At 30.0% G+C, this 13,970-nt stretch overlaps 1 protein-coding gene across 9 annotated transcripts in view; it reads left to right on the forward strand.

Moving 5' to 3' along the window:
- LOC121128236 (uncharacterized) overlaps positions 1-13,970 on the forward strand; it is a 389,803-nt gene that overhangs the window by 293,318 nt on the left and 82,515 nt on the right. The window contains exons 1-2 of one of the 9 annotated variants that reach the window (XM_040723812.2): positions 7,436-7,544; positions 7,668-8,043. The exons of the other annotated variants lie outside the window; for them this stretch is intronic. Of the exons in view, the coding sequence (XP_040579746.1) occupies positions 7,713-8,043 (331 nt within the window). The 5' untranslated portion in view covers positions 7,436-7,544; positions 7,668-7,712. Of the gene's footprint in view, positions 1-7,435; positions 7,545-7,667; positions 8,044-13,970 lie in introns of those variants that run through there. 9 annotated transcript variants of the gene reach the window in all.

The following is a 13,970-nucleotide window of genomic DNA, read 5'->3' on the forward strand; positions in this document are numbered from 1 at the left end:
AATTATTTGACATACAAAATGTTATTTAAATCAGAGGAAAAAAGTATATATATATATATATGGCAAACATAAAATTAATATAGCAATAATTCCGTGTAGGAATTACGTTATACTAACATAAATAGGCATTTATTCTGAAAATTAGACATACCAGTCCAGACCTACTACAAAAAATAAAGACGCATTGTATTATATATCTGGATGAACACGATTCGGCTTTAAGACTTTGACAATGTGCTTCAGAGTGCATAGAAATTAAATGGATCCGTTAGTCTAGAAGCATATAAGATTAACTGCTCAAATACATTATCGTCGATGTAAGGGATAAACGTGGTATACATTTAACCTGTGGCAATAAATGTAATTGTTAGGTCTGTTCCTGTAGATACTTGTTTCAAATTAGTACGCCACTATAAAATGTAAGCCTTTGCATTAAGCATTGTGAAGTTCAAAACACATACTTTAGAAGACACACTCTTATTAAAAGATTTTCGAACTAAGTATCCTTGATTATTTCTTAAAAGAAAATGTGGTTTTTTAAGCCAATTTAAATAAAAAAATGAATTTTTTAAGATCAAGACTTCTGAATTTTGAAATTTATTCTACTTTTCAAAATAACTAATTTATTGTTCTTGGTGACATAAAAAAATCCTTTTCTCCATATAATGCCTTTAAAATTACATATATAATTTTTGCAAAAACACGTTTGTTTAGCAATTTTTCGGCGTTACAATACGTTTGGAAAAATGTCAGGTCAACACTAAGAAATTTATATTTATTTTGTTCAATGATCTATTGATTATATGTATACGAGGGTGGTCTTTAAAGTTTGGACCACAACGTGAAGATGGCAGCACTCGTAAATAACAGCTAGTCAAATCTATCCAACATCTGTTTACAGTTACTCACCAAAGTATCAACCATTTTGGACGAGCAGTTGCTATGTAATAGTTGTGGGAGTGAGTTGTTGTATGTGCTTTTGTGAAAATCGAGTTGTCATTAAATATTTATTGTTCAAATTGGCTGGAACTTTAGAGAGTAACTGTCGACATATGCCTGATAGTTCATAAAAAATAAAGAGTAGCACAAAGGTTCTGTTGGGCTGTTATCCTTTATATTATGAAAGCAAAATTTATGTTTACGTCAACACCTAATAACTCAGGGCAATGTTAATTACTACCGCTTGTCCTTTGATAATCATGCATTGGGCAATAAAATGGTTGAAGAAATTAAGAAAACATTGTATCATTGAACTAAATTACTATAAATAACTTGCTACAACACATATCAAAATCGAATTGAGGAAAGGTACATTAGTATTTAAAAGTATTTATTTCAGTTATTTCCTATAACCACTTTTTGTCTCTATTTACAGCATAATAGTTGACCCATTTAGATGTTTTTTTCAACTCTTCGAGTTGTCCATATAAGATGCATTGTTTTTTGCTAGACGTATCCACAAATTTATAAAGATTGATAATGTGTCATATTGACTGTCATTGAGAATGTAAGTCGAATTGGAAATGGTAAATACATCAATTGAAATGTTATAAAGTAACATAATCATTAGAACTACTTCTTCATTCATAGCACAGTACCAATAGAAAAATTTTATGGATTGATATTCCGAACAAAAATAATCGGAACTCCAATTTTTAAATAATAAAAGAAACACCTAATATATCTAGTCAATGTAAGAATTCTATTGAGTAGTTTCACCTTTTAATCTTTATACACCCTTGGTATTGGATTCTGAATAACGTGTTTCTGCAAAAGGGTGTTTTTTTAAGATAATTAAGTTAATTTTTCTGTAATTTATTTGATAATGAAGAACGTGCTTTTTTTATGCCTGGAAAAGAAATCAAGCTCCTTTTTTTTCATTTGGATCAAAAGATTTTGCTGTTTCTTGACTTTTTGCTAGTAACTGGTTCAACCTGTTTAGTTTTTTTTAATCTACAAATACCAAAGAATGCAGGGTTGTGCAGTAAAACGTAGATTGTTAATTTTCTCATTAATATAGGAAGAATTAGTTATTATCTTTTGAACTTCTGGTAGAGCCAGCCTTTGTGTATAAGCAAACCATGATAAACATTGCATGAACTCGTCATCATGAGTGAACCAGAAGCAAAAAACAGCTCATCTTAGATCTTCTATATACTGAAGTAGAGGTGGTGAGTATAACGGACATTGCGTAGTGCGCCAGGAGCCAGGGTTTGAAGGTGGCCCAGATGAAAAAGGATATTGGATACCTTTACAATTAAAGCAGGAAGTAGATGGGTCAATTAAAGAGGGATCTGGAATTCTTGTCCAGTTTGGCGAAGAAGATGAAGGAGGACGTCTTTCCTGTGGCTCCTATGACCATAAAGAGGTCCATTAAGGTCGACTAGGGATTGTCCTCATACACTAGGACCCCTCACCACCTTCTAACAGAGGTTATGAAGGCCAGGAGACACGAGAGTCCACGGTTTACTACGCAGACATGCATATTTTTCATAATTTTTTAACATGAAAAAATTATATTTAATATTGATATTTAAAAATGTTATTATGCGTTTTCATTGGCGTCAAAAATTAAGAAAAATCCCCGTCAGGGTAAAAAGCATATACTCAATTTCATAACTATACTTCAACATCACGTAAAAACTCTCTATGCTAAATAAATATCCTGTGCTGCTTAAATTATGGATATGTTCCATAATTAATCACCTTATTATTTTGATTCATTTCTTTTAAAAAAAAGGCATACGCTATTGTATTAGTTAAATATATTTATACTTTATTTTTTATACCTACAACTTTAAATATTTTCAGCCCTTATAGTCGGTAATTCCATTTTATTATTAGTCTTTTAAAAAATGAAGGATCTTTCTTTGATGTTATTGTACTAACTAAATTGGAAAGACTCAAAAGATATACTCTTACATCTAGAAATGGAATATTACTTAACTACACGTACAAAACGATAAATTATTATTTTATTTCATTTCGTCTCCATGGATGTATAATTGTATTTTCCCAATCTATGACAAACCGATGAGACCCCCAAGTATAAGACTAATTGACTTTTTAAATACCAGTCAAACTTTCAAATAAACCTCCCTAGGTGAATTAAATTTCACAAATGAATAATACATCTTCTTTTAAATTTCACATATGAATAATAAATCTTCTTTTAATTTTCACATTTGTATATATATTTATAATAAGTTAACTATTGTTTTAATATTCTTTATTTAATTTTTAGTCGGTAATGATTTAAATTAAGATAAAGTTTTTTATTATGTATCTAGATTATAAAATATTTAAAGAGTGGTCTGGGACGCAAAAACATGGATTACCATGACCCAATTACGAAAACGTAATTTTTAGTGAAATCAAGGAAAGATAACACAAAAACAGTTTCTGATATGTTTAAATACTATATTTTTATTCAAGCATGTCAACAACAGATGAAAACGTTGAAGCAGTGAAGAAAACTGTTTTTGAAAACCATTTGCTATTAAAGAAGTTACTGAGGATATTCAAATATCGGTTAACTTGTGTTTTCGTACGTTTTGGGCATGAGACGGGTGTCAGCAAAGTTTGTTTCGAAACTGTTAGAACACTAATATTCATGAATAAATAAATATTTTTTCAAAAAAAATACAAGCACACCTTACTTTTTAAACACACCTCGTACAATGATGCCTATTTTTAACGATTTTGAGAGTGAAACTAAAGATTTACCGGGCTGTTTTTGAGGAAATCAATAATTAAATTCCAATTTTGCATTATTTTATTGGCTCAAAAAAATGGAGCAGCAATTAATCGACATCATTTCAAAATTTGAATAACTTTTACAAAATTAAACGTGCAGTACTGGATTATTAACAAATTATCCTGAAGTGTCAATAAAAAAAAACTTGGAAATTCAAATTTTATTTATGTATTTCTATGTATTTTTTTAGGTACATTATGGGAAAAAGATTTTCTTTTAAATATAATTTGTTATTCTTATAGTAATAATATTAAATTTTTATTTCGATAAGAATTTCTATTAAATATTCATTAATTTATGCAAATTTTGAGAAAAAAATTAGTTCTCATTACTTTTTGATGAAGTTACGGTGTAATATAATAACTACAAAATTATACACCGCGGTCCTCACATTAAAAAAAAAGAAGAAATTCCAAGAAATCTAGTGGAAAAACGAAATCAAGACTTTTAAACAGAACAGATAATTAAAATCACTGGAGCTGTATTAAAAACGTCTAAATATATGAATGAATCTTATGCAATGCATTATTAAAATATATACTCTTAAATAATTACATATAATCTGATTTAGTGTTTCAGGAGGATACTGAAAAGTATTGTCAATAAAATGCAGATTCAAAGGAATAAAAAACATTTTTATCAATCTTGGAGTGTTCCATTTTCACTAACCAATAATATTTTAATGTCAGTTCTATTCATTTTTCAACTATTTTAGTTTTCTCTTGTCCTAATACAAAAAAAGTAATTGTCTTAGTCATAATTTGATATTTTAAAAATATGAAATCGATTGGTTCATTCTCAAAAATTAGAAAAAAATAAAGTAAGACCTTGAAGTTGAGAAAATATATATATATATATTTAAATGAATAAAACTGGCATCAAAAGTATTAATATTCATTCACAAATGAGTTTAAATTTGATATGTTGTTATAAAAAGTGATTTTTGAGATAGGTGCGTGCTATAGGGGATACATGCTCAATATATGCATGGTAATTATGGTTATATGAAACTTTGCCAGAAAAATTATCACCAAAATCCACTTAGCTGAATGCTATTTTGCCAAACGGAAACTTTGCCGAATAGCTACACTCTGAACGGCCACTTTCTCCCAGACAAATAACAATTATATTTGATTATGATTCATACTGCAATACTATGTAACTATCTACTAGAATACCCATATCAATTTCTTGAGATTGTTATATGACAGATCAAACTTTATCAGGTATTTTCTCTTGGTAAAAAAACCTCATTTAACTCACACTACAGAAATAACAGTCATCAGAATGATTTTTTGTTTACCTGCATACTGTGGGTATAGCAAATTGCATTGTAGATTTCTTTTTGTTAGAGATTTGATTCCAAATGGATTGTAATCCATTTAAACAACCCGAACATATATGGTTTGACACCAATGGTTTACCTTGGTTCCCTAAATGGCAACTAAAGTTTAAATTGTATATTTTCTGTATATAGGATGTAAAACTTTGTGCCTATGTTTTAGATGCGAACTACCTGCATACGTAACAGAACTTGGATGGATAGTGTTTACATTATCGAGTGATGCTGACTGACCAGAGCATGAAAAAAAAGGATTATTTATAAGAATTTTTCACAATTTCAGATCTACTACTATTTTTTAACCTTTAAAATCCTAAAATATATACATCAAATAATTAAAAACAGCTTTCAAAATTTGGAAACGATTTCGACAGTTACGATTTTGTGATGGAGTTGTGATCTGTATAAGAAAAATATGCAATGTTAAGTTTGTAGGTCTTATATTTTTATATTTTATTATTGCATCCGTCGTAATTGTTAATTAATTATATCGTTTCCTTTTAATCAATTAATGTTGCTTAGTTTTTATTTATAATGGGGTTATAAATTAGTCATTTTCATTATACAGAAGAATCAAAAATTGATCTATTGAAATATATAATTAATATTTATATATCTTCCAAATTTTATGCTATTTTCTAAATAATTTCCTTGGAATTTTCCCTTCAAAAATCTTGGAAGTGTTAAACGATATATGTTAGTAATCCTTGTTGCTTTCAGAAAATTATTTTATTGACTTATATCTAAATTTCATGCTTAGATTAGAGGATCTTCAATGACGTTGTGAGTCAACCAATATATCATCTTTTAGATAGTAAAAATGAATGAGTCATTTTAGATTTATTTTGGTCCTTCCTGCTCCGGTTGTCTCTTTTTAGACAAAAAAAAAAAAAACAATATTCACCCTCTCTTCTTGACTATGCTCTAAATGGCATAGTCGAGGGAGGCGGGTGGCCAAATTGACTTATTATGATTTCACCAAGTAAACAATTTCAGGTCTCTCTTGACCCAGTTGGCCTTGGTTGCTGTTGAAAATAGTTACCGATGTCGTCGTAGATGAGATATCTTCCCAAGTTAATCACACACCTCCTCTCAGTCCAATTACTGGCATTGAGAGCTTTCGCATACTGTCTTATCGACTTGGCCAGACTTCTGGCGACTACAGTTTCCACTTTCTCTATGATCCTGATTATCCGTCTTCTTTTTTCCTCCATGCTAAGAACTGTTGATCTTTTAACGTTTAGTTTTTTTATTTCTTAATAACCAGAATACGCCCACCTTTTGATAATGCATCCTAGTATATTAAAATACTGAGCCTAAAGTAATTCAGATTGATTTAAAGTCAGGTTCAGGATTTTATCTTGCACACAGTATATAATTTATTGAAACATGTTCATGACATATTCACATATACTAATAAATATAAGTTATTAATATGTTGCCTTATTCATTTTGATTCTTCCTTTGCTTGAGTTGAACTATGCATGTACATGGTAAAGAGTGTTAAGTCCAGGCATTTTTCGATAAATATTCTTTTTTGACTCGAGTTTTTTTAAATTAGGGTCATAAAGCTATTTTTTCATTATATCATGATATAGGGGATTTAACTTCTGTAGATTTAAGTATTAAAACTTTGATTATTCCTCTTCTTCTTTAATGTTGCTGTTCTTTAAGTAGCATTATTAAAAGTAGATTAACATCTTATGATATTATGCTTCCATTGAAGAAAAAAAACACTAATTAGTTTATTGAAAAAGACTTTATTTTTTTGTCTCCTTCCAAACATTCACCAAAAGTTGAATAAAAAGCCTGTTGATAAATTAGTTTATTGAATAAGGATTTATAACAAGTATTTTTTGGTTTTTTACTGCTTAACCCTCACTTATTTAATGTATTAATAATGTTTAAGAAATAAATAAGATGGGAATTATTATTTTAAGTTTTTATTTTTCACTATTTTTTATCTCTGAATCTGTTTCTCTCTGCTTTAAAAAAAAGCAAAACAAAATCATATACAAAGGCAAGATTGAATTCTTAATTAAGGCGGGAAATAATAAGATGGATACGAAATATAAAAAAAATTATATATTTGTAAAAAACAAAACAATATCATTGCAATTCTACGACTACTATTTAAGAACTAATAGCCAAACGGATGCATAGAGCCTTGGAAAGGTACCTCTTAGTAGTTAGGGCTCTTTTTTTCTCTTTTTTTAGGGAGAAAAGCTTTTCTCTCTTATTTCTCTACAATTCCGCTATTTCTCTTCTCTTCATCGACTAGTGTCTTTTTAAGGAGAGAAGTATTCAAAAAAATATATATATACACACCGGTGTGTTAGAGTCAGTTGTACCGTTACTTTATATTAGTGAAGATATTTTCTTTTCTCTTTTATATTGAGGGACTCTTATTACTGCAATCCAATTACTATATAGCTCTATTACCAGGTGAGGGAGGAGGTATTAACTAACTACTGTCTCTGAAGACGACGTAACTTACCACCAAGATAAATGAAGATGAAATCCTCTCGTCCCTAATATACCATTCTTCCCTTCTTCCATATTTTTTAGCATTATATTTGAGAAGATCACATATTACGAAGAAGCAGTGTGGAAATGATGAGCTTTAAAAAAAGCACAGAGTCCAGGAATCGTCCTACACAACTCAAACTCAATCTTCGACGAACAAGCTCTTGCTCTGCCCTTCCTGTTCACGCTCTACGAGCTGCACACTATAAAAATCAGCTTGCAAAGCAAGAGGAGGAAGAAGAACAGGCCCGAGGACCTCCTCCAATCAAAGTTCCAACTTTTAAACTTGAACCTCTTCGAGAGGGGGTTGAACATTTCAGTGAGTTAGTGACTCCAGATCCACCATGTCATTTTTGTAAGGAGCCTGGATCCAAGCCTGTTCATGAGGATTGTACACGGTTGAAAATTGTGAGCAGAGGTAAGTGGCCAAATGCATTTCTCAGTTTCTGTATTATGACACTATCCTTACACTGTTATTCGCCTAACTCCAGTCTATAAGGGAATTTTGTTGGAGACATTCATTTTTTGGGATTAAAGTATTTACGCACACTTTAGGGTAGTATCATTAATGTTGTAAACTCTTATTTAAAGGAGAAATTAAGTTCAAATTTATTCCCCTGAAAAACATGGAAATTATAAAACAATAGGTTAAGCTCCCAAATTAATAGTGATTATTTTTACAATTTTTTTTTTAATTTAACGCTAAAGACTTCTTCAATCCTAAAAAAGTAGACATATTAGTATAACCATACAATAAATGAAGTAAGTATAAGAAGAATGCTCATTTATATAGTGATATTAGGGATAGAAGGTACGCTAAATCCACGGTTTAGTACCTTTTACGGTACGCGGTTCGGTACTGTACAATAGTAAAATGTTTTATAATGTATTTTTTCAAGTTTTTTTCGATATTTTATTCTTTGATAATTATTGATAGATATCTGAACTTCTTTAAAAATAAAGGTTGATATAAAATATTCATGGGTAACATAATACTAATATTCATGAATTTATATATATATTTATTTATTTTTAGCGAAAAAATGAGTTTGTATACATTTACCAATAATAAACATGACTTATTAACAGTCACAATATCGTCATCTGTTGAAAAAATAGTTTTAATTAAAACATGGGTATCTGTATAAGCAAATACAGAAATTATTTCTTATTTATCAATGGAAGCTTATGGATTAAAATTTTACCTCACTATCTAAATCTATTAATTTAAAAAAGTAAATAAATAAAATTTAATAGCAAAATATTTAATATGTGATTATAAATATATACGTACCGCACTGACGGGAAAAAACATACCAAACTGTAACGGTCGTGCCCAACCACGTACCCCCCGTACCGTATATAAAAAAATGTATCTCGTTCGATGACAATCAACCATCACAAATGAAATAACAATCTAAAAATGCATTCCTAAATCATGTTTATTTGATGATGTCGTAAAAATAAATTTAAATTATTTCATTGAATTTTTTACTGAAAAAACAAAAGTTCATTAAATTTTGTCACATCGCCATTTTCAAAATAATGAAAGGTTGTTTCTTAAGCCATTAATTAAGTGAGAGGGATCGAATGACAGCATATATTCGGCCGTGGTAAATGGAAAAATGTTTGTAAAACGGCATTAATTTATTTAGCAAAAAGAAAAGTAATGCTACAATTTGCACTTTTGATTTCTTCTTTTTGAAATGTTTTATTACATAATAATAAGCCTGTCATTTCCCTTTACTTGTTGAAGGATCTCCTATTTTGAAAGGATTTTTATATTGTTGTAGAACTTACTTATGTGCTTATATAACTCGTAGTGGTAGTTACTGGAACTGCCTAAGGTTATTAGGAGTCAATTAACAGCAAAACTTTGTTTTAATAATATAGAAGATAACTCCCTCAGAAATTATCTGTGTTACTGTTCGTTTTTCATGAGCACATAGCTATTCAATACCAAGGCTTCATATCTATATTTATCGATCGTTTAGGAAAGGTAAATTTTTATGTAGGACAAGTTAATATGGCACATTTTCGGTCCGAACCAACAGATGTTCCCAATTATTGCAAACTAAGTTTGTTTTGACATACCACAAATTTTTATTATCGTAAATAACTATTAGATTCTGTTTTATTTCTTAAAAAATATATATCAACAGATATTAATTTGTGAATGCGTAAAGAACAACTTTTCAAACTAAAGAACAATTTTTAAGAACAGCTAAAAAAATTCATAATCTCTTCTATAAGACAGATTATAGATTTTAAAATGGACACCATTTGAAGTCATTTGTAATGTGTTTTTACATTAATTCTTGAATATACTTTGCTCGCCAATGGAGAAAACTACTTGCTATTCAACAGCGGACAATATTATGTTGATAGTATTTTAACTTTTGGACAAGAAAGTTGGATTCTTACCTCGTTAATTAAAAGTATTGGGGTTGTGACGGAAACTTCAAATGCTGCCCAGGCATATTTAATCAGCTTTTTACAATAAGGGATATTATAGGAAAAACATGTATACCTCGTCTTTTTGCATTACTAACATTTAAATCGCAGGAGATTTACCCCTGCATTTTCCAAGCGTTGAAGGGACCAAATTAGGAGGAGGGGGATTTTGGAGACAAGGTTATTTGGCCTCTGTCATCAACAAACCTTTTTATTATGTATAAAGTGGCATTGGGGAAAAGGCATGAAAATATTGAGACACACCGTTTTTTTCGAAAAGAAGTGTACACTTATAACTTAATTATAAGTTTATTGACCAATAGTGAATCTTTCTTCTTTTTAAATAAAATAAAACCTTGTACATACGAGTAGTAGACCTTATTGGATATCGAATATATCCTTCTTCAATCTGAATCATGTGTTCTTATCGGTGCCTGAAGATTACACACTGATAGTGTAATTTCTGATTATAGCCCGTCATTGACAGTTAACGGCCTGCTTCATGGAGTTCATATTTTCGTGACTTTAGCAATAGGGGTTGGAATAGATTTGCGACAAAAAACATAATCCAGTGAGTAAAAGTCTAGACTGTACATAAATCTTTTTTTTTTTTTTAAATGTTCGTTCTCATCAAGCTCTTAATAGAAAATTTGGTATTGGTTTGTCCTGTTTCAGAATGGAATTACTGTCTGAGGGAGTCTGGTTAACCTATGGTAGAAATTTTGTTATTAATTATTTTTATAATCTTCCCTATTTATTAAAGCAAAAACCCTAGAGAACTAAATAAGATTTTTTTGATGGTTATGAGTGCCAAAAATGACAAATTAATGTCCCTAATTATAGTCAACTACCTATAATTACATTTATTTTTGTCTTAGTCGATTTTTCAATTATTTTTATAAGAGAAGATAACCCCTCATTTACAAGATGACTTGAGGTTCTTCAGTAGTCCTTGAAAACGTTACAAATGGGTATCTTTCGTAGTTGGGATCAAAAGTGGCTTCTTCCACTTTCCACTCTCCTTTTTAACCAAAGCCCAACCTATCTCTGACTGTTTGTATTAACACAGTCGGACTCGTTTTAATAATCCTTTACATCCTTCCTGTGTCGATTTTTGACTTCCTTCCCAATTGGTATGTTTTGTTAATGACACAACCCTCTTTGCAAGGCTTTTCGACTCAATAAACGGAAATAAGGTCAATATTTAACCGATTTTGCAATGTTAAAGATACTAAAGTCCACGCCAACCATAGTCAAAATATGAGGAATACCTCCACTTGTTGACAAAAATAAGTTTGTTAAAAAACTTTTTCTTTACTAATAAAGTTAAATTGTTTTCTTAAGAAGATCATTTTTTTTTTAAATATTCCTTTAATTAATCAGATGGAGTTACACTGATTAACTATAAGGAGGGTTGTGCAAGTATTTATTTATTTGGTCCATTCCAGTCTTAAGACTGACCTCCTATCAGTCCTTGGGACCGGGGCTAAAGACTGTCCCTATTAGAACTGATTTTTTTAAAGTAATAAAGTTGATTGACGTCATCAAGGACCCAACGTTATCAGTTTTAGGACAGATATGAAAGAATGAACTTGACAGGATTGTGACTGAACTGGACAGTGGTCATTCCTAAATAAGCATTGACACAAGACTAATCTTAAGTAAACATTATAGTATTATAGCTACTCCAGTTGACCTACAATTGTCTTTGAAGTTCATATACAAAGTATAAGAACTTCTCTAGGAACGACCGAAGACATACTGACATATAGGACTCATTTTAAAAAGCTAGTTCAACCCTACATCAGTTGAAAAAAAATTGAATCAATTGACAAATTTGTTGTACCAAATATTTAGAAAAAACACAAAGCCCTCTATTGAGTCCGTGCCTGGAGCAACAACAAAATAATTGCTCCAACTCTGGTACTCAGTGATACGTTCGGTTGCAAGGAAAGGAGGGAATTTGAGACTTCCAAAGTGGATTTTGAGGCAACATCAATGCAGGCTAAGATGTTATGGGCGGTTAGCTCCGAAGGTCATGTCATACCTGCTCATGTGTACTTCTAAGGCCTCAATGTCAACACTAGTGCCTACTTAGACATGCTAGAGATCAATGTGAGGCATTTGATCGACAACGTTGTCAATAGGAGGCATTGCATATGACAGCCGGACTCGGCTCCTTGCCAAAAAATAAAAATTCGTCGGATCTAAATCTGATCCATTTTTATTTATTTATTTGGGGAACGACCGAACGACAAACCAACGGAAACTCCTGCAATACCAAAAGCGAACTTATCAGTCAAATCAAGAAGAAACTATAGGATTTGCCAAGATACTAAGTGGCAAAGGGCTGCTTGAGGTTTCAGCCTCGTATAGAGACTGTAATTAAGGCTGGAGGTGATTTTATTCAATAAAATAAATTAGAATCCATCAAGCATTCTGAATCTGTTTTTGTTTATTTTGTTTTTTTAATTTGATAACTGGTTGGAGAGAAAATTGCATTTAAAAAAAAATCATTTTCTCCGTACAGGTACCTTACGTACCCTATATATATATATTTGTCAAAAAATATTAATGTTCATTGGATTAAATGAGACAATAATCAGGCAGGTAACATACATAAATACTTTATAATGAAAGGAACTATGACTGATAATAAGTTATTTATTTACATGATACTAAATAATCTACTTCTAAAAATATAAATACACAGGATATTGAGAATACAAGAAAAAACCTTTTTCTCTCTCTTTCTGTACGTTGTATACCCATATATAACATAATATTTCTTAATGACCTTATATAACACAAAGATATGTGTATAAATTATTATTGAAATGTGTACCTGGGTATGCATATGAAGTTATATTTACATTGGTGTAAATGGGCATTAGAAAGGTTTGATTTTTAACTTTTGTTTAATTTTGATTACAGCTGGAGCAAAAAAGTTGTCACTTGGTATGAAAATTACTTATACTAAATTGAATTGTCTTATGAGGTCATCCTTAGGTCGCATTTATATCAAATTATGAAAAAAGACAAAAATTCTTTACCTAGTAAATATTGATGCTAAGAAGAAATTTTTTGTTACCTTGCATAAAATAATTTCAATAGACCCTTTATAAATCTATCAAAAATGTTTAAAAAGTTTTTTTTCTAAAATTATTTAATGGAACAAAAAAGAGTTAAAAAGTTAGGAAAATTTGATAATCTACTTTTTTAGAAAATAAAAGATCACATTTTTCTAAAATTATTTTCTCTCTTTACTGCATAGGGGCACTTTAGAAAAAAACTTTATAATTACTTTTTATAGGTTACAAAAATATCTAAAATAATTAATACATTAAAATAATGATTAATGCTCTATTTGAAGAGATGAAATAAATAACTTTTTCCCCTTTCAAGCTTTGAATTTATGTGTTACCTAAAGATGACATTATTGGGCAATGAAATCTTGCATAGGTTATGTTCTTAAGCCGTAATCGTAATTCCAAAAACATGTTGAAAAAAACCACCCTAATGTAGACACATATATCTAATTGTCTCTCATAAATTTCATGTTCCCATATTATACATACATATATACGATCCTGTAAATATTCCTACAAAACTATACATGTATAGGATATTCATGATAAGCTTACACAAAATTTATTTGTATTTAAATTACTTTTCCAATTTTTTTGAGTAAGTGAATCAATAAAAAGACCATTAGGTTGTACTTTTGTAAAAGTATATAGACTAGGGACCTGAAACTTGCAGTAGCCTGACTAAATTAAGAAAAAGGTGAGTTTTAGTTAAATCTAGAATAAGTAACTCAAAACCTATTTATGAGTTGTTTTAATAATATATTTAGCAATATTTTTTATTCAATATGTCCTCTTTTACAAC

The sequence above is a fragment of the Lepeophtheirus salmonis genome, chromosome 13 (genome assembly GCF_016086655.4).
Source record: "Lepeophtheirus salmonis chromosome 13, UVic_Lsal_1.4, whole genome shotgun sequence".
NCBI classification, from domain to species: Eukaryota; Metazoa; Arthropoda; class Copepoda; order Siphonostomatoida; family Caligidae; genus Lepeophtheirus; species Lepeophtheirus salmonis.